This window comes from Arachis hypogaea, chromosome 16 (genome assembly GCF_003086295.3).
Source record: "Arachis hypogaea cultivar Tifrunner chromosome 16, arahy.Tifrunner.gnm2.J5K5, whole genome shotgun sequence".
NCBI lineage: Eukaryota > Viridiplantae > Streptophyta > Magnoliopsida > Fabales > Fabaceae > Arachis > Arachis hypogaea.
Window position 1 is genome coordinate 26453483 of NC_092051.1, and position 23492 is coordinate 26476974.

The 23492-nt window shown below is 35.1% G+C and overlaps 3 protein-coding genes across 3 annotated transcripts; 1 reads left to right on the plus strand and 2 right to left on the minus strand.

The window, feature by feature from the left end:
• Positions 1-7181: 7181 nt before the first annotated feature.
• Positions 7182-11212, plus strand: LOC112758678 (pre-mRNA-splicing factor SLU7). Its single transcript, XM_025807400.3, has 10 exons — positions 7182-7513; positions 7897-8060; positions 8180-8292; positions 8485-8895; positions 9005-9140; positions 9238-9537; positions 9725-9941; positions 10099-10202; positions 10488-10556; positions 10651-11212. Exons 1-10 carry the CDS (start codon positions 7498-7500, stop codon positions 10726-10728), a joined length of 1608 nt encoding a protein of 535 aa, XP_025663185.1. The 5' UTR covers positions 7182-7497; the 3' UTR covers positions 10729-11212.
• A 128-nt stretch (positions 11213-11340) lies between these two features.
• Positions 11341-14573, minus strand: LOC112758677 (pentatricopeptide repeat-containing protein At4g01570). Its single transcript, XM_025807399.3, has one exon. It carries the CDS (start codon positions 14255-14257, stop codon positions 11870-11872), a length of 2388 nt encoding a protein of 795 aa, XP_025663184.1. The 5' UTR covers positions 14258-14573; the 3' UTR covers positions 11341-11869.
• Positions 14574-16049: 1476 nt separating this feature from the next.
• Positions 16050-22092, minus strand: LOC112758679 (mitochondrial import inner membrane translocase subunit TIM44-2). The gene is made up of 14 exons (XM_025807401.2): positions 21760-22092; positions 21499-21605; positions 20936-21019; positions 20721-20796; positions 20327-20371; positions 19844-20245; positions 19683-19751; positions 19370-19434; positions 19159-19227; positions 18989-19061; positions 18094-18198; positions 17227-17298; positions 17048-17110; positions 16050-16369 (listed from the first exon to the last, which is right to left on the minus strand). Exons 1-14 carry the CDS (start codon positions 21832-21834, stop codon positions 16238-16240), a joined length of 1437 nt encoding a protein of 478 aa, XP_025663186.1. The 5' UTR covers positions 21835-22092; the 3' UTR covers positions 16050-16237.
• Positions 22093-23492: the final 1400 nt, after the last annotated feature.

A 23492-nucleotide genomic window follows, 5' to 3' on the forward strand; every position in this document is an offset into this window, starting at 1 on the left:
ATGGACTAGATAGAACATCACAATAAGCGATGTTATCAGCACCTGAGACGGATGATAGCAGCATTGGGCATCGACGTTCCCTCCGAGCTCGATACTCCTTCCGACCAGTCTGAGGCGGAGGAGGAGGCTTAGGAGGAGGAGGCTTAGCAGGCAGAGGCCCCACAGAGACTCAGGTTCCTGCTGAGCAGCAGACTTCTGTGGAGCCACAGCCTTAGCCAGCTGCAGATGTTGACCCTCTCACCCAGCCTGAGTTGTAGCATTGAGGACGATGCTGTCATTTAAGTATGGGGAGGCCGCCGTCATTGGCAGAGTTATATTTGGTGAACCATTCCAGACACTTTTGCTTTTATTTTTGTTTTACTTTTCAATATTTACATTTTTACTTTATTGCACTTTTGGATTCTTGTATATATTAGTTGCTTTGAGTACTTTTTAGTTTTTGCATTTCGCACTTTGCTTGTAGATACCTTATATTTTTAGTTTGATTTGCACTTTTTAGTTTGATAGTATATATAGTATTTTAGTTTATTAGTTGTGATTAAAAAAAAATGCGCATAATTGAGCTTGATTTATTCTGTTGCATATGAGAAATTGATTTGGTTGAAAACAAGATTAAACTAAGAATTTTTAACTTTTCACAATCACATCATATCATTTAGGATATATATAATAAATGTTGGTTAATTTGATGAAATTTTCAAGGAATGTTTCTTTTTCTTAAAAAAGGCATTAAGATTCAAATTGATTTGAGTTAAAACTTATTGAAACTTGCATGATGTATATATATAGTTTGGAATATGGTTTTTGAGCAAAGAACACACAACTTGTGAGTTTTTTAGCCTAATTATATGGTTACATTAGTTAACCATGATTTTGATTCTTGTGTGTTTTTCTTCTCTATGATTGCAATATTTGGTTTTTCAATTCTATATGTCCATTATTTAGTGTATATTCATGTATTTATGTGATTGAAGCCATCATTTGATTATAGCTCACTTATCCCAAATAGCCTACCATTTTATTTACCTTTGTTTGCCACTTTGAGCTTTTTTAACCCCTTTTGTTCTTTATATTACTACATCACTAGCCTTAAGCAGAAAAATAATTAATTGTCCTATTTGAATCTTTGGTTAGCTTAAGATAGTGAGTGTGTGTCAACTAAGTGTGAAAAAATGTGAGAACTTTGGTTGAAGAGAATGTGTTTTATTTTTTATTGACAAATATTGAGAATTTGGGTATATACTCGTGTAAAATTATAGAAACCATATGTATTGATGTATTATGCTTTCATATATATATATATATATATATATATATATATATATATATATATATATATATATATATATATATAAAGAGAAAAAAAGAAAAAAGAAAAAGAGAAATAGATAAATAGGGGAGAAAATTACCCCAATGTTAAGTTCAATAAAAAGATCAATGCATATGTGATGGAATTGGAATTGATACATGAGTGTGTGAAAATATGCAAAAGTGAGATTTTGGGTGGCTAAGCTTGATTTTAGAATTGTATAGAGTGTGTGTATGTGTTAGGTGAGAACTTAGGTTAGTCAAAGATTCAAATGATAGCTCACTTGACCATACATATATCCTCACCCTTACCTTAGCCCCATTACAACCTTGAAAAGTCCTCATGATATTTGAAATTGTACATTAAATATTTGTTGATTGGTTAGATAAAGAACAAAGTTTTAGAAAGCATGATTAGAGGAGATTTGAGTGGTTTAACCTTAAACACTTGAGCGATTAGAATGCATATACACATCCGGTAAGGGTTCAATTGCTCAATTCCATATGTCCATATTTGATCATTGCTTATCTTGCAAGTTTGTGAACTCTTTTGAATAACTCAATTCAACTGTAAATGTGTTTTGATATGATTGATTTAGCCCTTGATTGTGCATAAATGATTTCTTGAAAATTTAACTCACTTTGACCATATATATGTTTATATATAGTAATTAGAATAGCTAGACATATGTAGGTAGCTTGCATTGCATAAGTCCTACCATTTTCTCTTCACTTTTTTGGTTCTCTTGAGCTTAGCATGAGGACATGCTAATGTTTAAGTGTAGGGAGATTTGATGAGCCACTATTTTATGGTTTATTTTATACTAAATTGAGTAGATTTTGTCAACTATTTTCACACTTATTCATGTAAATTGCATGATTTTAAGTTTCCTTCCTAATTTTGTGCTATGATTGAAAACATGCTTCTTAGGCCTTAAAATCGCAAATTTTAAATCCTCTCTTATTACCATTCGATGCCGTGATATGTTTGTTAAGTGTTTTCAGGGTTTATAGGGCAGGAATAGCTTAGAAGATGGAAAGGAAGCATGCAAATGTGGAAGGAATACAAGACAATGAGAATTTCAGAAGCTAGTAGCGATGTGAACGCATAAACGACGCGTACGCGTGACTGGTGCAACAGGCAAATGATGCGTACACGTGACCATGAATTCGTTTAGTGACGCGTACACGTAGCTGACGTGTACGCGTGACAAGCGTCACGTGCCTCAGTTACGAGAAAATGTTGGGGCCAATTTTTGTGCTATTTTTTGCCCAATTTCAAGCCCGAAAATGAAGATTAGAGGCTGCAGAGTGGGACGAATGAGGGGATCAATCATTCACTTTTCATTCATATACATTTTTAAGTTTTAAGATGTAGAATTCTAGAAAAAGAGGCTCTCTCCTTTTTTAGTCTTATTTCTTCTTAGATTCAGATTTTCGCCTTGCTTTAATTTAGTTTTCCTTTACTCTTGTTTGTTCTAGCATCTTACTTCTTTTAGTTTATTTGTTATTGCTTCCGTTTGTTTACTTTATTGTTGATGCACTCTTGCTCCCTTTGATTTAGATTAATGCAATTTATATTTTTATGTTATTGTTCTTTCTTTAATTATTGGTTATTGTTGTCTTGCAATTGGGTATCTTAGATTTTATTATCTCTTATTAATTTTCTATACTTTTATTTTATGCCTTCCAAGTATTTGATAAAATATTTGGGTGGATTTTAAATTAGATTTTTATGTTCTTGACTTGGATTAATTAATTAGAGACTCTTGAATTGTCAAAGTTTTTTGTTGAATGGTAATTGAAGATTACCGGTTAGTTTGAACTTCACTAAATCTAGTCTCTCACTATGGGTTGACTAGGACTTGTGAACTCAAGTTGATTGTATGCACTTGACCTTCCTCCATTGGTTAGAGGTTAACTAAGTGAAGGCAATTTATATTTACCATCACAATTGACGATGATAATGAGGATAGAACTTCTAATTCTCAGTCCTTGCTAGGAGTTTTCTCAGTTATTAGTTTATTTTTCTCGCAATCTATATTTTCTTGTTCCTTATTTCAAAAACCCCAAAAATATACTTTTCCATAATCAATAATAAACTACACTTCTCTGCAATTCCTTGAGAGAAGACCCGAGATTAATACTTCGGTTAATTTTATTGGGTTTGTATTTGTAACAAACAATCTAAACGTTGATTGAGGTTTAATTGTCGGTTTAGAACTATACTTGCAACGCGATATTTTATGAAAATCTTTACCCACATTTTTCCTCCATCAACCACCAAGCAAAATCTTCTCTGTCTTCTAATAGATCACATTTAACCATGAAGTAGTCGAACCCCACGTTGAGAATCTCGTAACCACCTCGCAACCACCATAAACTTTTCAAACAATGCACTAGTGTTATGTAGCTCACATGCTTCCCAAGCAATTTGATAACAATTGAACCCTGGTAAGGTTCAAAGAGCGCCTTCATCCCCTCTTCTGAGAATGTCACATTTGGTGGAGTTGGATCACCATGTTTGTCCGAAATCACTGTCAAGTGCTCACTATCAAGAGCCTCATCCACCACCAAAGGCTTAGGGTTGTTAGCACCCACTACCATGTTTATGAATGACACACAGAACCCTTTGACCCCCTTCTAAACATCTGAAGCACCCACCCCGACTCTCTCCCCCTTGTTTTCACCTCCGGCTAAGCTGGTATTCTCGTTGTGTTTTCCTCTCTCTTGTTCACTCGTTTCCCCACCCACTCCGTACTCACTCATTCCGGTCTCTTTCAAAAGAAATTAGGGTTGATTTTTTAAGTTTAACATAAACAATTGGTCTTTAGCTGATGATCTGAGATTTTTCAAATAAGAAAATCTACTACTAGTAAAGACTAAGGCCAGTTTGGGTAAATAACTTAAATAAGTTCTTTTGAAAAAAGAGCTTAAAACATAAGGACTTTTATTAATAGCAGCTTATAAATAAGTTATTTTGTGTTTGAATTTTTAGTTATAAAAGTACTTATTTTAAAGTTGTAGCGTTTGGATAAATAACTCAAAAATAATTTTTTTTACAGAAGAGAATGAATATTAAAATAACTATGATAACAAATACTTTCCAATATTAAATGTTGATTTTACATAACCTAATCACTGATATTGTGTATGATATGGTAGGTGAAAAAAAAATAAATATAAAATGTGTGTCAATGTATATTTTGTTACTGTTTTTTATTTTTTTTACTCCTATTAGAACTCCCTTCTCCTTTATTGAGGTCAAGAACTTGCTATAATTAACTATGAAAATAATAGCAAGTTATAAAATCACATGTGAAAAAAATAAAATTAAAACTAAAATTTCATACCACAGTTAAATACAAATTTAATAATAAAAAATAGAGTGATAAAATGATAAAAAAAATATTTAGAAGGAATATATGCAGTAAGTTGTTCAGATGCAATATTGTCTGAAAATGGTGGTGGATGATCAATACTTCCATCAGATGAATCATTACGTGAAAAAGGGGACGTTTGGAACATTGTGTGAGAATGATGGTGAAATGATGGTAGAAGGCCAGTGCTTCTAGCAGACATTGCGTGAAAATGATGGTGATGAAGGGTCAGTATTTTTCACAGAGTCAAGAAGGAAAGTAGATTTTTTTTGTTTTGAAATTAAATTTTTTTTAAGGAAGTGATAGAATGACTTATCAAGAAGTAGAGAAGTCATATATTTCTACTTCTTTGAAAAGCTGTAAATTAATTTTTCGGAAGCTAAAAGCTTTTTCTTAAATGGTGCCAAACACGCAGATTGTGACTTCTTATAATCCAAAAGTCAAAAAAAATAGCTTCTGCTACTTCCCGAACGGGCTCTAAGGGATGCAAGTAAATATATTGGTAACTTTATCACATTCTAAAGTAACTTTACTCTATTACCATGTTTAACAAGCGTAAAATGAAAAGTGTAGCAAAAAAATGTCACAAAACATAGCGTTGAACAATTAACGGCCAAACTTTCGTAATGTGGCTTAAGAAAGGGTTCCAATAGGTCATATTTTCTTGTATTGGATTGTAGAAAATTGTCAAGATTTCTTGTAAAAAAATCAATTCAATTTTTTATTTCTGACTATTTCATCTATGAGTGAACTATTTTTCAAATTTAATTTTAATATATATAATTATGTAGATCTAATAATTTATTATTAGTTGCATCCTATGGTGACTATGGTTATGAGAATTATGATGGTTATAAAACTTTAATAATATTTAAAAAAAATTAAGGTCAATTTATTTAACAATTTTTAATATGAAATAATTAAAAATAAAAGTGTGATTAAATTAAAAAATTTCGAAAATAAAAAATATTACCTTAATTTATCTATTTAAAACTACTATAACCACTATAGAATTTATCTTATAAATTTTAGATAAAATTAAGAAATAGATATGAAAAAATTAAACAAAAAAGGAAAACGGGCCGAAGTTGGGCTTGTTCTTTTATCAACATTTTCGGGCACTTATTCATTGGACAACGTTCATGCCTACACTCTTGTAGTGATAGGTTTCCTATTCAAAATATTTTTTCCCAGCCCAAAAATCATGGGTTTTTATATTTTTAACCGCCATCAATACCAAAATCACAACAAACCAATATTCTGAAAATCAGTTCGAACTGGCCGGTCGAATTGATCGAACCGTAAACTGAACACTAAAGCAGTTCGGATAACATGGAAAACCGTAGAATTTGAAAACCGGCGTTGAGCCGACGAACCGGGACCTGGCCGGTTTTTTAACCTTGCAGTAAAACGCCGCCGTTTTGCGCTGTGGGAACCCTAATTCCCTTTTCTCCTTCGCAGATCTCACTTTCGTGATTCACTCCAGCATCCCACTCCCACGGAAGACAGAACAACACCCACGCCACGACCCACCACGCCCCACCACTGTGAGAGACAGAACGCCTGAAGCCCTCAACGCACTCACCTCCGTCGCGCCTTCAGCACCGTCACGCCGTCAGCAGCGTCGCGCCGTCAGCTCCGTGGCGCCATTGGGTCCGTCGCGCCGTCAGATACCTCGCGCAGTCAGCACCGTCCCGCCGTCAGCTCCGTCGCGCACTCAGCTCCGTCGCGCCCTCAGCCACTTCGCATGTCACCTCCGTCGAGCTCTGCCTCTGAGAGAAAGCAATAGACCGACGTTGAAGCGTTGAAGAAATTAAAGCCTGAAGTCCTTCGAGCTCTGAGAGAAAGCAGTAGATTTCCTCATTTCCAGGTAATTTTTAATTTAGTTATGAACATGATTTTGTGATGAAATCTGATACTCTGTGAACTCTGTGAACAAAGAATTTTGATGAAACTCTGAGTCTCTGAAACTGTTATGAACTGATATAGTGATATGTGAACTCTGTGAACTCTGATGAAACTGTGATGAAATATGAACTGATTCTGTGATGAAATATGAACTAATTTTGTGACATGATTTTGTGAATTCTGATTTTGTGAAATCTGATTGTGTGAACTCTGATTTTGTGACATAATTTTGTCATTGTGAACTCTGGTTTTGTATACTCTGATTTTAAGAGATGATTTTGTGAACAAAGAATTTTTTGAACCTGAGATGTTATTTGTATACTCTGATTTTGGAATTTGGATGTTGTTTGTTCATTTGTTGGGAACTTGAGAGTTAGATTATTGGGTTGGATTGCTGGTAATATTTAGGTATCTTGTTTTGATGATGCTATGTTATGTTTGGTTGTTTGTTTGTTGACTTTTGAACTTTGAATTTGTATTTGAATAAGATTATAATATTTGGTTTATGTAGTACTTTTAATTTGAATGATATTTTAAAGTTTAGATTAGACTATAATTATATTTTCATGTGCTTATTTATATTTTATTTATTATTTTATTATAAAACGGTTTTTACGGTTTAATTACGGTCGGATCGGTTGAACCTATAAACCAATAAACTAGTACTTAGAGCAGTTTGATGACCGGTTCGGTTTTTAAAACCTTGCAACAAACAGAGCACCACCGCCATTATCTAAAAAATTGCAGGTAGGTTTTCACAATTATTATAATAAATCAGAGAGATAAAGCTTGGAACACGTAAATCACACAACACCAAATCACAATCAGCGTCTCTCTTCTGCTTCTTTGTTCGTTTCGGTTATCTCTCGTTCTTCCGACTGATTCTTCAGTTGTTCACAACATGGCCACCGCTTCAGGTACCTTTTTCCTTTCATTCAATTTCGATCCCTTTTCTCATGAATTCTCGTACCCTAGGGTTTATGCTATCGGCTCTTAATAGTTTGAGCGTTTGAAGTATTTGTTTACTTTTCTGTAGCTAATTGTTTCAGAAAAAATAAAATATCTTCAGCCCTATTGGGATTTTCCATTTGGTTTTTTTTTTTTTTTTGGGGGTTGATTTTCTGTGGGGGTTTGAGAAGAGAGGGGGGAGGTGGCGTTGTAATGTTCTTTCATATCTGGCCAAGTATTGAGATTGAAAAATCAGAGATGCTCCAATTCAAAGCTTAATTTTTTGGCCGTTAGTGAATTTTCTTGCAATAATTATATAATTTATTTCTTTTTTGCGTGGGGCGGATTGCAGTGGCATTCAAGTCCAGGGAGGACCATCGCAAACAGATTGAGTTAGAGGAAGCACGTAAAGCTGGGCTTGCACCAGCTGAGGTGGATGAAGATGGTAAAGAAATTAACCCTCACATTCCCCAGTATATGTCATCTGCACCTTGGTATCTTAATGCTGAGAGACCTGTAAGTATTATTTTTATTTATTTATTTTATTTTAAATCTGCAGGAAATTTTGGTATTTGAAACATTATTCATGTATAATGGACTTTTTATTCTGAATTGTACCTTTTTTGCCTTTGTAGAGTTTAAAACATCAAAGGAAGTGGAAATCCGATCCCAATTACACCAAATCATGGTATGATAGAGGTGCTAAAATTTTCCAGGCTGACAAGTACAGGAAAGGTGCATGTGAAAAGTAAGTAAACTATCTATCACTCTAGTGTGTTTTTGTTGTGTGTCTTGATGTAAATGTTCTCATTGACTATCTTCTCAGTGGGATCATGAATTTTAGTACACTTTGCATAAGCATTGGCTCTTTTATTTACTTTTTCTGGTCATTTTCTTATAGTGGATTGACTTAGTGCTTTATATTGATTTTCTTGTTTAGCTGTGGAGCTATGACACATGATGCTAAGTCATGCATGGAAAGACCAAGGAGAGTGGGAGCAAAATGGACAAACAAGCACATAGCCCCTGATGAAAAGATAGAAACTTTTGAGCTTGACTATGATGGCAAACGGGACAGGTGGAATGGGTATGATGCTTCAACTTATGCTCGAGTCATTGAGAGGTATGAAGCTAGAGATGAAGCTCGAAAGAAGTACTTAAAGGAACAACAGCTTAAGAAGTTGGAGAAGAGCAACCAAAATGGGGAGGAGGATGCTGCAAGTGATGAGGATGAAGAGGAAGATGACCTAAGGGTAGATGAAGCAAAGGTTGATGAAAGCAAACAAATGGACTTTGCAAAGGTTGAGAAGCGTGTGCGTACAACAGGTGGTGGAAGTACAGGAACTGTGAGGTAATTTCTAGGGTTCCATCCTTTTCGATAATCTAGGGCCACAATAATTGGTCCTGCATTACTTTCATTGTTTATCTTAGATGAATTGGGGCTGAAATATATTTTTTAGGAACCTGCGTATTCGAGAGGATACTGCCAAATACCTTCTCAATCTTGAAGTCAATTCTGCACACTACGATCCCAAGACCAGGTCTATGCGTGAAGATCCTCTTCCGGATGCAGATCCAAATGAGAAGTTTTATGGGGTAAGAATCTAGAATCTGAATTTATAGAAACCTCTCTTGTTTTTATGTTGTATGTATGCTAATCTTGTATATGATTAAATCTACTATTTTTCTGTAGGGTGATAACCAATATAGAAATAGTGGTCAAGCTCTAGAATTTAAGGAATTAAACATCCATGCTTGGGAAGCATTTGACAAGGGGCAAGATGTTCACATGCAAGCAGCTCCATCCCAAGCTGAATTGCTCTATAAGAATTTTAAGGTCATGAAGGAGAAACTGAAATCTCAAACAAAGGACACCATTGTAGAGAAGTATGGCAATGCAGCTGATGAGGACAAACTTCCAAGAGAACTCCTCCTTGGTCAAAGTGAGAGGCAAGTCGAGTATGATCGAGCTGGTAGAATTATCAAGGGACAGGTAAATTTTGCATTATAAAGCATAAATTTTTATTGCGGAACTTTAAAATTCTACTTCTAAACCTTTAAAAATAATGCTTGCTTTTGTATTGTTTTAAAATACACTCTCACGTATATATCGCTTCTTGTTTAGTGACGTTATGTCTCTTTTGATTATGTATTTATTTTATAATTGACGCTGTCAACAGGAGGCTGCACTTCCTAGAAGCAAGTATGAGGAGGATGTTTACATTAACAACCACACTACTGTTTGGGGCTCATGGTGGAGGGATCACCAATGGGGCTATAAGTGCTGCAAGCAGACCATACGTAATAGCTATTGCACTGGTGCTGCCGGTATAGAGGCTGCTGAGGCTGCAAGTGATCTTATGAAGGCTAATATTGCCCGTAAGGAGGCTGCTGCAGGTTTGTACACTGACATACACCAAACCTAGATTTAATTTTGCATCTATCCTCCTCATTTTTCCTTTACTATTGCTATCTTTTTGTCTTTGTTTGATGCGTTTGTTCATATTTGACATTCTCTTAATTGAATTTGATCTTTTTTTGTATAACTGTGCAGAGGATCCTACACCTACAGAGGAGAAAAAGCTTGCTACATGGGGAACTGATGTCCCTGATGATCTAGTCCTGGATGACAAGTTGCTAGCTGAGGCCCTCAAAAAGGTAAATGCGAGTCTCTTATTCATATTTCTAATTATTCAATGTTTATGTTTTCTTCCTTCTGTAGAATGAGTTATTTGTGTTGTCCTGATAAGGTTATTGACCTAAACCATGAATGGAGTCACCCACTAGTTTAGACTCCAAATTTTCTCGCATAAAAGAAGGGGATCTGTTTGGCGTTTTTATTTTTCCCCTATTTGGGGATTTGGGTCTGTCCAGGTGAAAATTTTCAAAAATGTAGATTAGTGTTTTATCTTGGTGCCTGATTTGTTAAGTTTGGTTTTACAGGAGGATCAAAGGAAGAGAGAAGAGAAAGATGAGAGGAAGCGTAAATATAATGTCAGATGGAATGATGAGGTATGATTATTTTAAGATTCCATTGGATAAATTGTGTTTATAAAAATACATTGCCCCCTTTTGCATATATATAAATATTCTTAATGTTATATAGGTTACGGCTGAGGATATGGAGGCATACAGGATGAAGAGAGTACACCATGATGATCCAATGAAAGACTTCCTGCACTGAACTTGCAGAGGGAAAAAGAAATCTGTGCCTCCTTGCGATAAGTCTGCACAGGTCCTCACTGCATCATGGATTTGGCAGATGGGATTATCAAACGCTTTATAGACATCTTTCCGCCATCACTGGCTAATGGGAAAGAGGGGGCAAGAGAAGATATTGGGGTTCTGGGCATGCATATTGAATTGGGTACTAGACTGTAATATTGTATTATGCTTGAATGTATATGTTTGTTGCTTTCCAAATCCCAAGATCAATAAATTTGGTTCAGAACTTGACATCTTTGACAACCAATTTTGCTATGATCGCCCTGACTTCATATGTTAGCATCGTCTTCGTACCTTGATAGAGGCTGCAAAACTGTATATGTTCCCCGGCCACTTGACAAAGGTTTTGTAAAGTGATGGAAACAGTTGTACTGTCCTGAATGTTTTGTTTCAGAGAGATTTCCCAAACTTATTCTCAGATATTATAGAAATTGATATCCTTATGTTTCCAGTGAGTATAGGTTAGTTTCTATGCTCGTGTTCTTTTGTTATATTTTTCAGTGACCCAAAAGAAAAGAAGTTGCTTGAGTAATAATTGATATAGAATGAAGAGAATGCAGATAGGTTACAGTTTACCAGGATCAAACAGATTCTTATTGATACAACGTGAACAGAAGTTATAACCAATTTTTGTGAAAGTGGACAGGACCCGAATTTTTTTTCTTTACAAACTCCGCTATATATCAAATGACTATCCAATAATATGATGATGAAAGTTTGTAAAATGGTGGAAAGATTGAACACTGCTGCCCCGTTGATTCTTATAAAGAAAAATTCAATTGGAACACTATATTTAATTTCCTAAGGTTTGAGAGGGCGTTCCAACTTCCTCTGTTACAAAAGGTCGGAGTTACTTCAGTGCTGAGCAATAGTTATTTACAACGAGAGTTGGAAAGTGAAGCGAACTATTGGTGATATTCGAACTGAATGAAACAGGTGGTAAAATTACACCTTTCAAAGTTGTGTTGAATCTGTGAGTCGATCGGAGACCTGAATTTTTGTCTTTTGAGCTTCAATTATGATTGCTGTGATTTCACATCAACAAAGTCACTGCCTGTGATTCAAGAACGGGTGAAAAACACCAAAAACTAGAACTACGTTCAAGAAGTATCATCTCTTTCACTGAGAATTGATGCCCTTTGGTATCTCAGTTTATCGATTTCCCTTCCCAGATAATCCAATGTCGTGTCCGTAACATGGTTAGGAGGACATCCAGCATCCAACATCATTTTCAAGAACTTATATGCATCCTTCAACCGTCCTGCCTTGCTGTGAATTTCAATTAATGTATTATATGTGACAACATCGGGATTTATCCCACTACTCTTCATTTGCTCAAAGAACTTGTTCGCCTCATCAATCCGGCCTGCCTTTCCCAGAGCATTGATAAATGTGTTATACATAACAACGTCGAGATAGCCACCTTGCTTCAGCAGCCTATCAAGAACAGCACTGGCCAGATCTGCTCTTCCCATCTTTCCTAAGCTTTGAATTATCATATTATATGTTGCTATGTCAGTTGGGCAAAGATTTTCTCCCATTTGGTTCAGGATAGCCCAAGCTTCAGTGAAATAACCTCTTTTGACAAATGAGCTCATCATAGAATTAAAAGTGTAACTCACAGGATCCACACCTGCATCAGTGAAAATTTCAAATAACTTGCAAGCCAAGCTCAACTTCCCCTTGGCCAGGAATATAGACAAGAAAGTATTCACCATATCAATATCAAAAGAATCTGGCCCCTTTTCTTGAACTCTTTGCGCACGAGAAGGAGTAAACAACTGGGAAGTGCTGAGCGAGGACTCGGCCAATTTATCCATGTGTGGAGACGATGACCACTCATCAATTTTGTTAACGGAACTCTCCTTGTCTTGAAAATTCGAACCGTGCTGTGAATCAAGGGTGACGTCCTGAGCATTAGTTATGAAGCTCATGACGTCACTAAAGTCTCCTTTGGAAGGGAACATTGGCGAATAATCGTCTCTCTTGCTCTTTGGGTTCTTCAAAGAAGCCTCCATTCCAGCTTTCCACTTGAGAACACTAAGCACGAGATCACTCTCCCTCACATGCCTCATAAGCCTGTCCGTCCAGTCCCACCGACCATGTCTATGAATGCTAATCAAGAGCGATGTTATCGTAACCAGATCAACAACAAAACCTCTGCTTTCCATCTCTTCCACCAATTGTAGTGCCTCCTCAAGTTGACCCTCTCGACAAAATTGCAGCACAATGATACTGTAAGTAACACCATCAACGAACTGGCCTTTCTTCTTGAGGTCGCAGAAGAGAGTATACGCGGCTTCAGGTCTCCCATTTTTAAGTAAGCCATCAACCAGAATATTATATGTCCAGCAAGATGCCTTCACGCCTTCTTCGATCATTTTCTCGAACAGTTGGCAGGCTTCTGTAAGCTTCCTGGCCTTGAAGAGTCCATCAAGCATAGAATTATAAACAACCGTATCGGGGCGAAATCCATTATACTGCATCTCATTGAAAATCAGGGTGGCATTATGTACTCTGTAAGTCTTGGAACAACCCTGAACAAGGATCCTATAAGTGAACTCATCAGGTTCATGGCCAGATCCTTCTTTGAGCTCTTGAAACACTTTAAGTGCATCATTGACTCTGCCAACCTTACAAAGCACACTGATGAGACTGTTATACGTGCACAAATCAGGTCCAACAGAAGAACAAGCATGGCCGCCGGAACGATAATCCAACGACTCCTTCTCCTCCTCCTTCAACTTCATCTCCTTGAAGAGGGTCAAAGAAGCACCAAGATCACCCCAACAGCCAAATGCATAGATGCAAATGTTGTAGCCCCAAGTATCAAAAGCAAAACCTTTCTTCTCTCTAAGCCTATCAAAAACTTGTTTGAACTCCACCTTCATGCCTGCTTTCCTAAGAGAAACCAACAACTCATTGGCTGTATTGGAATCAAAACCATCATCAGTGGAATCAAGAAGCTTGAAGAAGATGGACAAAGCCAGCGGCACTTGGTTCTTCCTAACGAGAGCAACGAGAACAGAGTTGTAGATTTGAGGCTGGAGGTTGCCGCCAAGATCTTGCAAGTAATCCAAGAGTTGCAGAGCCAAATCGAATTTGGCGGAGAGGATGGAGGCGTCGAGGAGAAGCTTGAAGGAGCGGGAATCGAGAAGGAGGGAGTCTTGTTTGAGGGAGTGGAGGAGGGCGGGGACATGGTGGAGGTGGGCGGGGTGGGAGAGAGTGCGGAAGAGGGAGGAGTAGGCGGCGGCGGAAGGGGGAGGGGCGGAGGAATGGGAACGAGACCAGAGGAAGAAATGGAGCTTGTTGGAAGGGTGGAGGGAGGGATTGGAGAGGACGTTGAGGACAATGGAATGAGTGAGTTTGAGAGAGGGAGGGAGGTTGCGTGTTCCTCCTGATTCCGAGAGAGCTTTGGTGATGGAGGCCACAATGAGAATGTCTCCCAGTTTTTTTGATGCACGGTTTCTTTGCCACCAATCCACCATGGTTGGTTACTCACCACGGAAGGGAAGCTCTACTGTTTCTACTTTTTAATTTCTGCTCTAATAAAGGATTAAAGTCGTTTTATTTTATTTGCACATATTATTTTTGTTCCTTAAGATGTCTTACGACAAATTAGTTAATAGAAATTGTAGCACTCTTTGGAGTGTTGAAGGATGAGCAAATATATGCTCTAGAGATTCTCGTTTCATTTGAGTGTAAATTTTTTTTTTTTTTGGTGAATTTTTTGAAAAATTTGAGTGTAAATTTGATATTATATAAAAGGGAGTGAATAACAAGTGATATTATTATTATTTTTAAATTTGATATGATGACTTTTTTTGTGTGCTTGTAAAAAAAAAATCTGTGTGCTTGTAAAAAAAAAAATCTTCATTCTCTTTTTTTGTTTTTCATGGTGATAAAATTAAATTTTTTAATGGGAATAATTTGAGAATAACATACAATAAAAGAATATTATTATCATGATTAAAATTGAATTGATTAATTTAATTGGGTTAACTTGTCCAATTTAGACTAAAAATTGGTTATAAAACATCAGTTAGAACTTAGAACAAGTAAAATTGATAAAAGGAAAATTAATAAACCTAACTAATTAAAAATTATTTTTGGAATATATATTATATAAAAATTTATTATTTTATTATATTCAGTTTAACTCTAATTAAACTTTTAAAACTTTTATTAATTAAGAGTGATAATATTTTTTCATATGTACAATTATGTACCTTCTTAAAAAAGAAAATTAAGATGTGGATAAGCTGACTTAACATAAAGTGACTTTTTTTAATTACTTTACTACGTTTTTTAACCTAGCAATTTAAAAACATAAGTAAAAAAAATAATATTACATTAATTTACTAAGTAGACATTTATTTGTAATATATATATATATATATATATATATATATATATATATATTTGTTAACGAAAAATGTACTATATAAATATTATGACTTCTAAAATTTGTTATTTATGCTTATTTTCTTCTTAGGGTAAAATCTACTTGTTTCTAATATTTAAAAAATAAAATAAAATACAATAATGTTTAATTTATTACAATTTTGACTCTAATATATTTCATAAATTTAAGAGAAAATTCATGTTAATTTTTTATAATCAATAGTTAATTTTTTATTTTGGACTTTAATTATCTCTAGTCCCAAAATTATATTCCTAGCAACTCCAAAACTCCTATTTCGATTCCAACCACGCTAACCCATCATCCCCCATCCCCTCAAGTTAAACACACAAACTCTTGCACCATCACCACTACCTTTGCCTCGCCCTCACCTCTTTGTTCGCCTTTGGCTCGCCATCTGCTCTCCACCTCAATCTCGTCTTCCTCTTTTGTGCTTGCCTTCACCTCTGCCTCGCCTTCCTCTCTCGACACCTCTACATCTGTTATTGCTCCCTGCTCTTCAATCGGCTCTCCATGTCTCACATCTCATTTCCTTCTCTCCATCTCGAGATTTGTTGACTTTTTATTAATTATAAAAGTTCTTTGCTGGTGAAGGCAAGTGGTGGTAGTGGAGTGGGGCAAAAGATGTGGTGTTGGGGGGCACGGCCGGACGGGGACATGAGGTGAGAATAAAGTAGCATAGGGATGATGGGTTAGGATAATCACTGGGGTTGGATTTTGAGATTGGAAATTTGAGTCTGAAATTAAGAGTTTTGAAACATTGAGTGTATAAGAAATTTTAAAAACTTATTAAATATATTAGAAAAATTGAAACAAATTGAACATCAAAACTATTTTTTAGATTTTTAGAATGCATGAAGACAAAAAATAGACTTTACCTTTTTTTTTCTTATTTTGTGAAAAGAATATATAATACTTGTTAACAATAGTAACATTTCAACGGATACAACCCGTGCGCACATGGGGTACTCTGCAAGTTGGCTCAACGCCTCAACCATACAAAAACTTTAAAAGGCAGCAAAAATGTGAAAAGCTACAGCTACCACTAAATGAGGGTTTGCATGCCTTGCTGTTGCATCTCTCTTAGTCTCCACATTAGGTAGATACCATCTTCTCCACCTTCATCTTGCTCCATTTGTTGCAAAGCCCAAGCATTTATTACAGTGTGGATCGTGTCCTATTAAACAGACGGAAGTGTAAAACATAGTTAACCACCTGACAAGCAATGTTTCATTCACTAGCAAAAGAGGAAAACTGTTATACATAAATGTCGCACATAATGTTAGCCTCATCAGGAAAACCAACAGAAAAGACCCTCAACGCCCCCACACAGATTCATGTAAACTAGATTTGTATGATTATTAAAAGGGAAAAGAAGCCAAACACGGGCAAACCGCAATGTAACATAATTTTATTTCTTTGGATAAAGTATATTTTTTTGTCCCTAACGTTTGTGATTTTCTTCAAAAATACCCTTGAAGTTTAATTGTATTCGATGTTGTCCCTAACATTTTCGATTTGTATCCAAATTACCCTTGGATGTTAGCTCCATTTGAAATGTTGGGGATAAAATTGAAAATGTTTAGGAATATTTTTTAAACAAATCGAAAACGTTAATGACAAAATTGAATAAATCGAAAACGTTAAGGACAAAATTGAATAAAATTAAACGTTAGGGGTATTTTTGAAAAAAAATACAAACCTTAGGGACAAAAAGTATACTATCCTATTTCTTTTTACTGATTTTGATATCATCAGTGTTGATATATTTAAGAAGACCAGCAGCATCTCCACATTGTAGCTACTGAAATACAATTAATTTTTGTTTATTAAAGGAAAAAAAAAACACATTTACCTTGCCTCCCTCTGTAATTGCTCCATTCCTGTCTCGGACACAATAGATTTGCTGTGTTTGAAACTGAAAAACATTGAACAAATAATCAGAATAACATCATCTCTGCAGAATAAGAATAAATTGACAAAAAAAATTTATAAGATATGATGATTACATGCGGAAAAGGATCAGCTACATACCGTTACAATGATTACTGGAGATGATCCCATCATCTTTGTCTCTCTATACTCTACATCAGATACATGCAGGATCTGCAGGGAGAGTTAAATTTAAAATAAAATACCACACCCTAATAGGGACAAGCACCTTAAACAAGCCCAGGCTGTGGAATAACTATCAAAAGATCACACAAAATAAAATACATAACTATAATCTTAATGTGATTTGTGAAGATGCCGTCGCTTGCAAATTTTGAGATAACAGGAGAGTGCTGTAAATGCTTAATTTAGACAACCTAATCAATGAGAAATATTTAACACAGAATTGCACCATTTGAGTAATACTATAATGTGACCAGAGAAAACCCAGTAATCACATTTCATTTTTATGATTGAAGTGAAGATGTGATAAAATAGAAATAACTAAGAACTTATTAAGGGATGGAAAAATAGAAACTGTCCGATAAGACAAGACGGACACAACTTTACATAGATCTAAGGAAAGTGCTGCTTCTTTAAACTTTACTCCCAACACATTCAGCTGTACCTATTAGTTACTTATATATGAAGGAAGCAAGGCAACCTATGTCAAAGACACGTAATTTACCTACTTCATCAGAATCTTTGCTCAAGCAAATTGTGTTTAAAGTAATTTCAACAGAGGAACTTTATTATTCACTTAACCTTACAAAATAATTTGTAAGACTTAACCCTACCAAATTTACACAACATTGAAGAAAAAAAAATGAAAGGCAAAGACCTTTCTTATTAGGAAAAAAGAGACAAACACTTTAGCAACCCCAACATGGTACAATCAATTTCATATTGAATAAGAAATGCAATTGAAAAGAAAGCAATAAGAAATTTTCAAGAAATCTGCAAACTTACCTTGTTATCAAAGAAGATACCATGGCTTTGGTAGGCAGTGTGCTCTGCTTTGCAACGTTCAATCAGCTCAGGGCTACAGTACTTCTTCAGGGTTTCAACATCTCCCTATACCATAGCATATATAATTAAAATCTGACTTGGAAACCATTAATGCTTCCACCTTCTTCCCCTTCTTTAGCCAAATTCTCCAGCATAAATAATTGCTTAGAACTTTACTTTCTAAATCAGTGAGATTCAAATCCTCAAATTGGATACAACAATTGTTTTTTCTTTTTCAAGATATTCTTCGAACATATCAAGATTTAACAAAGGTTTACGTTCTTGAAACCCACTACATAAAAGACCATCAATAAACCACATGTCACACCACAGGAAACATTTTTCTTTTCAGAAAATTACTAATAGAGAGGGCTCGTAACGAATGGTTGAAGATTACTACTAAGGTAACACAAATAATAAGTAAGAAATTTATACACTGTCCAATTATCTATAACCTACGACTCAAATCTCAAACTCCAACACAGAATTGTTTCTCTGACCATCATGTCCAATACAATGAATTCTCATCTTCATCCTGTATTCCCTTTCTTACGATTGATGCCAAGGAAGCAATTGAGCACATGGCTTGGAACAAAGAATATTCATTTAAGTTACAAAGAGGATACTGAAGATTGGTTTTAAAAGAAAATTGCATGATAAGTGATGAGCTGAAAAAGTGACAGCTGTTGCTTATTAGAATGTGATAGCAAATAGGTAAAGCACCATTCCAAGTCTTAAGCATAGAATCTTAAACATAGATTTATCTTGTGCAAAACAAGGAACCATTGACGTGCATTACACATAAAATATAATACATTTCCAACATTCTGGCTCAACCTTAGCAGTTAGCACTAACCTTGATATAAGCATTGAGAACCGGTTTTATTGCCTCCTGCACTTCCTCCATAAATTCGGGTAAGGAAAAATACCTAACTCAGGTAATCAAAATAAAAGAAAGAGATGTCAAGGTATATAAAAATCAAATTTAAGCCCAAGAGAAAAAAAACAAATGGCATGAGGGCCTACGGATCCCGTTGACGTATTTCCTTGTTTGAGAGCGCAACATCTGACTCTTGAAACAAACCATCATTGATACTGTAAAATGAGAATGGAAAATTATGGCAATATACTAAAACTAGATAGACTTACTATAACCAGACAAATGCACTATGCATTACTATTTACAGAAAAATGTCACTTGGTAATAAAAAGAAAATGTAGAGAAACTAAGATATACTCCTGTATTTTATGAATAATGCGGCTGTCGCTGGTTTCATATCGTTCCCGCAGGTCCTCTACTATCTGTCAATTAGACATGTGAAATATGAACCCTATATAAGATGAGTTTTAAGTCAAAATTTTGCAGGACACCAGCAATTATGGGTGCAATCATAGCCAAATGCAGAACTCATTATAAAACAAAGTGACAGGTTAAAAAATTAACTGGTAGAATAAAGAAACCTAGTTCTTGCGAGAGAGAGAGAGAGAGAGAGAGAGAGAGAGAGAGAGAGAGAGAGAGAGAGAGAGAGAGAGAGAGGTGTGAAACATACCTCTTGGCCCTTTGTCTTCACTGGGTCACTATATTTAATGAATCGCTTGGATACAGGATGGGCTTTAACCTAAAGGAGTATGTAGAAAAAATAACTTAATAATGGAGAAGCTTCGAAGACTATCCAAATATCAAAATCACAAGAATTTTTAACTGAGTTACCTTGTCCTTGAACTCATCAAACTTCTTACTCCACCAAGATTGCTTAGAAGGCACAACAACAAGTTCTGTTCTTTCACTTCTTTCCCCAGGCGATGCAAAAGGAACACGCCTTCTCTTGGTTGAATTACTACTCAGCTCTTCTCTTACAACGTCATAACCTTTCTTGGCTATGTCTACGAGCTTTGCTTCCTTTAATTTTTGGAAAGCCGCAGAAACATTTGGGGGGATGGTTGACTTAAATTTGCCAAATGTAGAATCTGAAGAATTACTTGACCCAAAGGTTTTGCTTTGCTCTTCCTTAGGTGAGGCTTTTGAACCTTGATTTGCATTATCATTTTGCTCCGCTGAAGAACTAGTTGATCCAGAAGAATCCTGCTTTCCAATCCCAAAAGTCTCTTTCACCTAATGTACACATAAATAAGATCAATAATCCCTCAATCGTAAATCACATTTATGAGTGTATTTGTAAATCATGAAACAAACCTCCTCAGTTGCCACTGAAATCTTCTCTTTTACATTGGAAGAAACCTGAACAAGGATAATTATTAATCAAATTCCAGGTAATATATCAGGTTATTCAGAGCAGATCAAGGGGATCATCAGTTCCCAACCAGATGTGTAAAATAATTGATTTGGAAGCATCAAAAGTTTTTGCTGCACAAGATAACCAGCAAAGAATTTGGGCAACGACAGCAGTACTATGCCCAATAACAGCACCATTTTGAACCATTAAATACTTCAATTTGCATCCAGATCAGTGTAGGGTCATTTAAAAGCTTTTCTATATTACACGCTACAGTGCATTTTTGTTCTATAGTAGGGTTAGCCTGGCGTTTTTCCAATATTTCCAATAATGAAAGACGGCCATAAACTGTACCTTCTTTGCAGCAGCTTCAGCTTCAGTCCACACTCCATCCACCTTTTTGTACAGCTGCTCAGTTTTCTGCTTTGTTCTGCGTTCACCATTTCATCATCTCAGGCCCTCCATTGAAGTTCCGAGCAAGCCTTGACATACAAGGGTATGTCTCAACCTATTAATAACTAAATTCGAAGCTTATTATTACATTATGGCGATCGCAACGCTAAACTTACCTTTCTTTCAACTCTTCTTTTACCCCTTTCAGCTCGCCCGCTTTTTGCTTCAACTCCTTAACAGACTGCTGGAATTCTGGGTTTCTAGAATTGTCAAACAAACAAAACATATGCAGCAAGTAGTAAGACTCATGAGTGCAATGAAAGGCAACCTCAGAAAAATCAAGAGAACATGATATACAAGCACGGCAATGAGCCCATGAAATGCAGAAACAGGCATTTCAAACTCAAGCTATGTTGTCTCCAACTATGAGCAATCTTGCTATTCTTTCCGTTTGTTTCAGGAAGATGATTTATATGCCTAGTCTAGTAGTCTTCATATTCACACCATATGCATATCAGCAGCAGCAACTAGTAAAAGTAATAACACTTAAGAGTTAACTTAATCATAAACTCAACTTGTTAAACTCGCTTTAAGAACCTAAACTCGCAAGGAATTGATAACCTAGAATAGATTTTCATTTCGGGAACTATCAAGAATCAATCTCCCAAGGTTCCAATTTGATTACAAGAGGAAAATGCAGAAAGCAAGTAGATGAAGTGTGGTGGGAAAAGAACAATACCTCTCAGCTTCACCTTTAATTTTCTTAGATAACCCATCGAAGAAACTGTACCTACGAACATTCTCACCCCTCTCTGCCAAAAGCAGACGCAACCTCGCACTCGAACCCTGTCGTGCCCCCAAAAAATAAATAAATAAATAAATACACAAATAAATAAAAATAAACAAATTACAGCTAAAACCTCAGTAACAAAAAAAGAATAAAAGAAACGAATTTTGGATTAAAAAAAAGGAAAAAGAAGAATGAAAGGTAATAAAGAACCTGGTTTGGTGTGAATGGAAGAAAAAGTGATCGCTTGGAGAGTAACAAATCACGTAGCAGCTTTCTGCTTGCCATTGGACTTGGTAATTTTATTTAGTTTTCTGGTTGTTTGGAGTGTTGTTCGGAGCTGCAGTTGCGTATTGTAGAATGAACGAAGGAATGAAGTTCTTGGGGAAAAAGAAAAGAAAATGGGGGAGATTGGAGGCGAAAGAAACACGTAAGATTCTCTCTGTTCTTGTTATGGGCTTAGGGTTACTGCGTTTAATTTCATCCCAATTTGGAGAGGCCCAACCCTCAACCCTGTTTTAAAAATATCTTTGTCCTTAGTATACCAAAAACAAGTTTATCTTGTCCTAATTATTAATGAATTAGACCATGAATTATGCCCATGGAGATTGTAAAATGTTCAGTTGGAATGGGATGGTACATATTTCTTTAGTGACTTGTTACAGTCTTTTTGGCATACAAGTTTATACAAGTTAACCCTAACTTAATAAAATTTACTTTTATAATGCAAGAAAGAAGAAGAAGAATTTTGAATTATACAAAACTTATCAATACACATACACCAAAAATTTTTAAACAATATAATATAAATGACTTGTATAAACTTGTATGTGTAAATAATTTGTATGTGAAGAATAATTCATTTCTTTATCTTCTTCAATGGTTTCCAATTTTAATCTTTGATATTAAATAACTGATAATTAGATTCATATCTTTAAAAAATTCTAGAATAAATAAACAAAAATATAAAAATTACAAAAAAGACAAAAATATATTCAAAATATTAGAAAATAATACGATAAATTCTATAGATTATTTTCACAAGTTAAAATTGCTCTAATTGTAGACGCAATAAAAGATTAAGAGACAAAAATAAATTGGAAATAATCTTTTGAATTGTTGTATAGCAAACTATTTTATAATAATTTGATTATACTTTTTATCCCTTGTATACTCTTTTGTATTTACTTTTGTCCATTTACTCAAAATTCTAATACCAAAACATAATTATTGTAAATTTGCCTGAGAATATAAGATATTTTAATTGTAATCATTGAAATGGTAAATGATAAAAGGAAAAAAGAATTTATTGTACATTAACATTTAATCAGAATTAGTCCTCCAATTTGAAACTCGATTAAGTTATCATTGATGAATTGTATTGCATAAATTCACACAATATGAATCATACATATCTTGCATAATTTTACAAGTCGATAGATACAAAAAGATTTTAATAAAAAAACAGAAGTTAACAATATATGTGTATACCGTGGTATTTAGTATTTAACTGATTATTTTAGTTAAAGACAAGTTAAAAGAGAATCCGCCCCAGCATTCAAGAAAATACTTTATTTTCAAAGCCATAACTCATTAAGAAAAGAAAAACTGTATGGAATCAAGAGCTGATTAGCCAAAAAATAAATAATTTAATTAATTTATAATTATATTTAATTAATTTTATTTATTTTTAATTTATAATATTTGATATTAATTATTTTTCATCTCAAATTAAAATTTTGAATGATACGTTGAAGAAATAGAGGTAGGAATCACGAAACTTCTAACTAGGAGTGCACATGGGCCGGGTGAAGCTGGGTTTGATGTGACCCAGATCCGACCCGAAATATACACCGGGTCTATTTATTAGACCCGAACCCGGCCCTAGACCCGATGAAACCAATACACTTTCGGGCCACAATTATACCGGGTAAAAATCGGGTGAA

Bases quoted from the DNA above. Each gene is read 5' to 3' on its own strand.
- LOC112758678 (XM_025807400.3), top strand. The intron at 8,061-8,179 runs GTAAGTATTATT...TTGCCTTTGTAG, and splicing joins ATCTTAATGCTGAGAGACCT to AGTTTAAAACATCAAAGGAA. The intron at 10,557-10,650 runs GTATGATTATTT...AATGTTATATAG, and splicing joins ATGTCAGATGGAATGATGAG to GTTACGGCTGAGGATATGGA.
- LOC112758677 (XM_025807399.3), bottom strand. From the start codon at position 14,257: ATGGTGGATTGGTGGCAAAGAAACCGTGCATCAAAAAAACTGGGAGAC.
- LOC112758679 (XM_025807401.2), bottom strand. From the start codon at position 21,834: ATGGCAAGCAGAAAGCTGCTACGTGATTTGTTACTCTCCAAGCGATCA. The intron at 21,020-21,498 runs GTATTGTTCTTT...TGACAATTCTAG, and splicing joins ATTAAAGGTGAAGCTGAGAG to AAACCCAGAATTCCAGCAGT. The intron at 20,372-20,720 runs GTACAGTTTATG...ATCCTTGTTCAG, and splicing joins CTGAAGCTGCTGCAAAGAAG to GTTTCTTCCAATGTAAAAGA.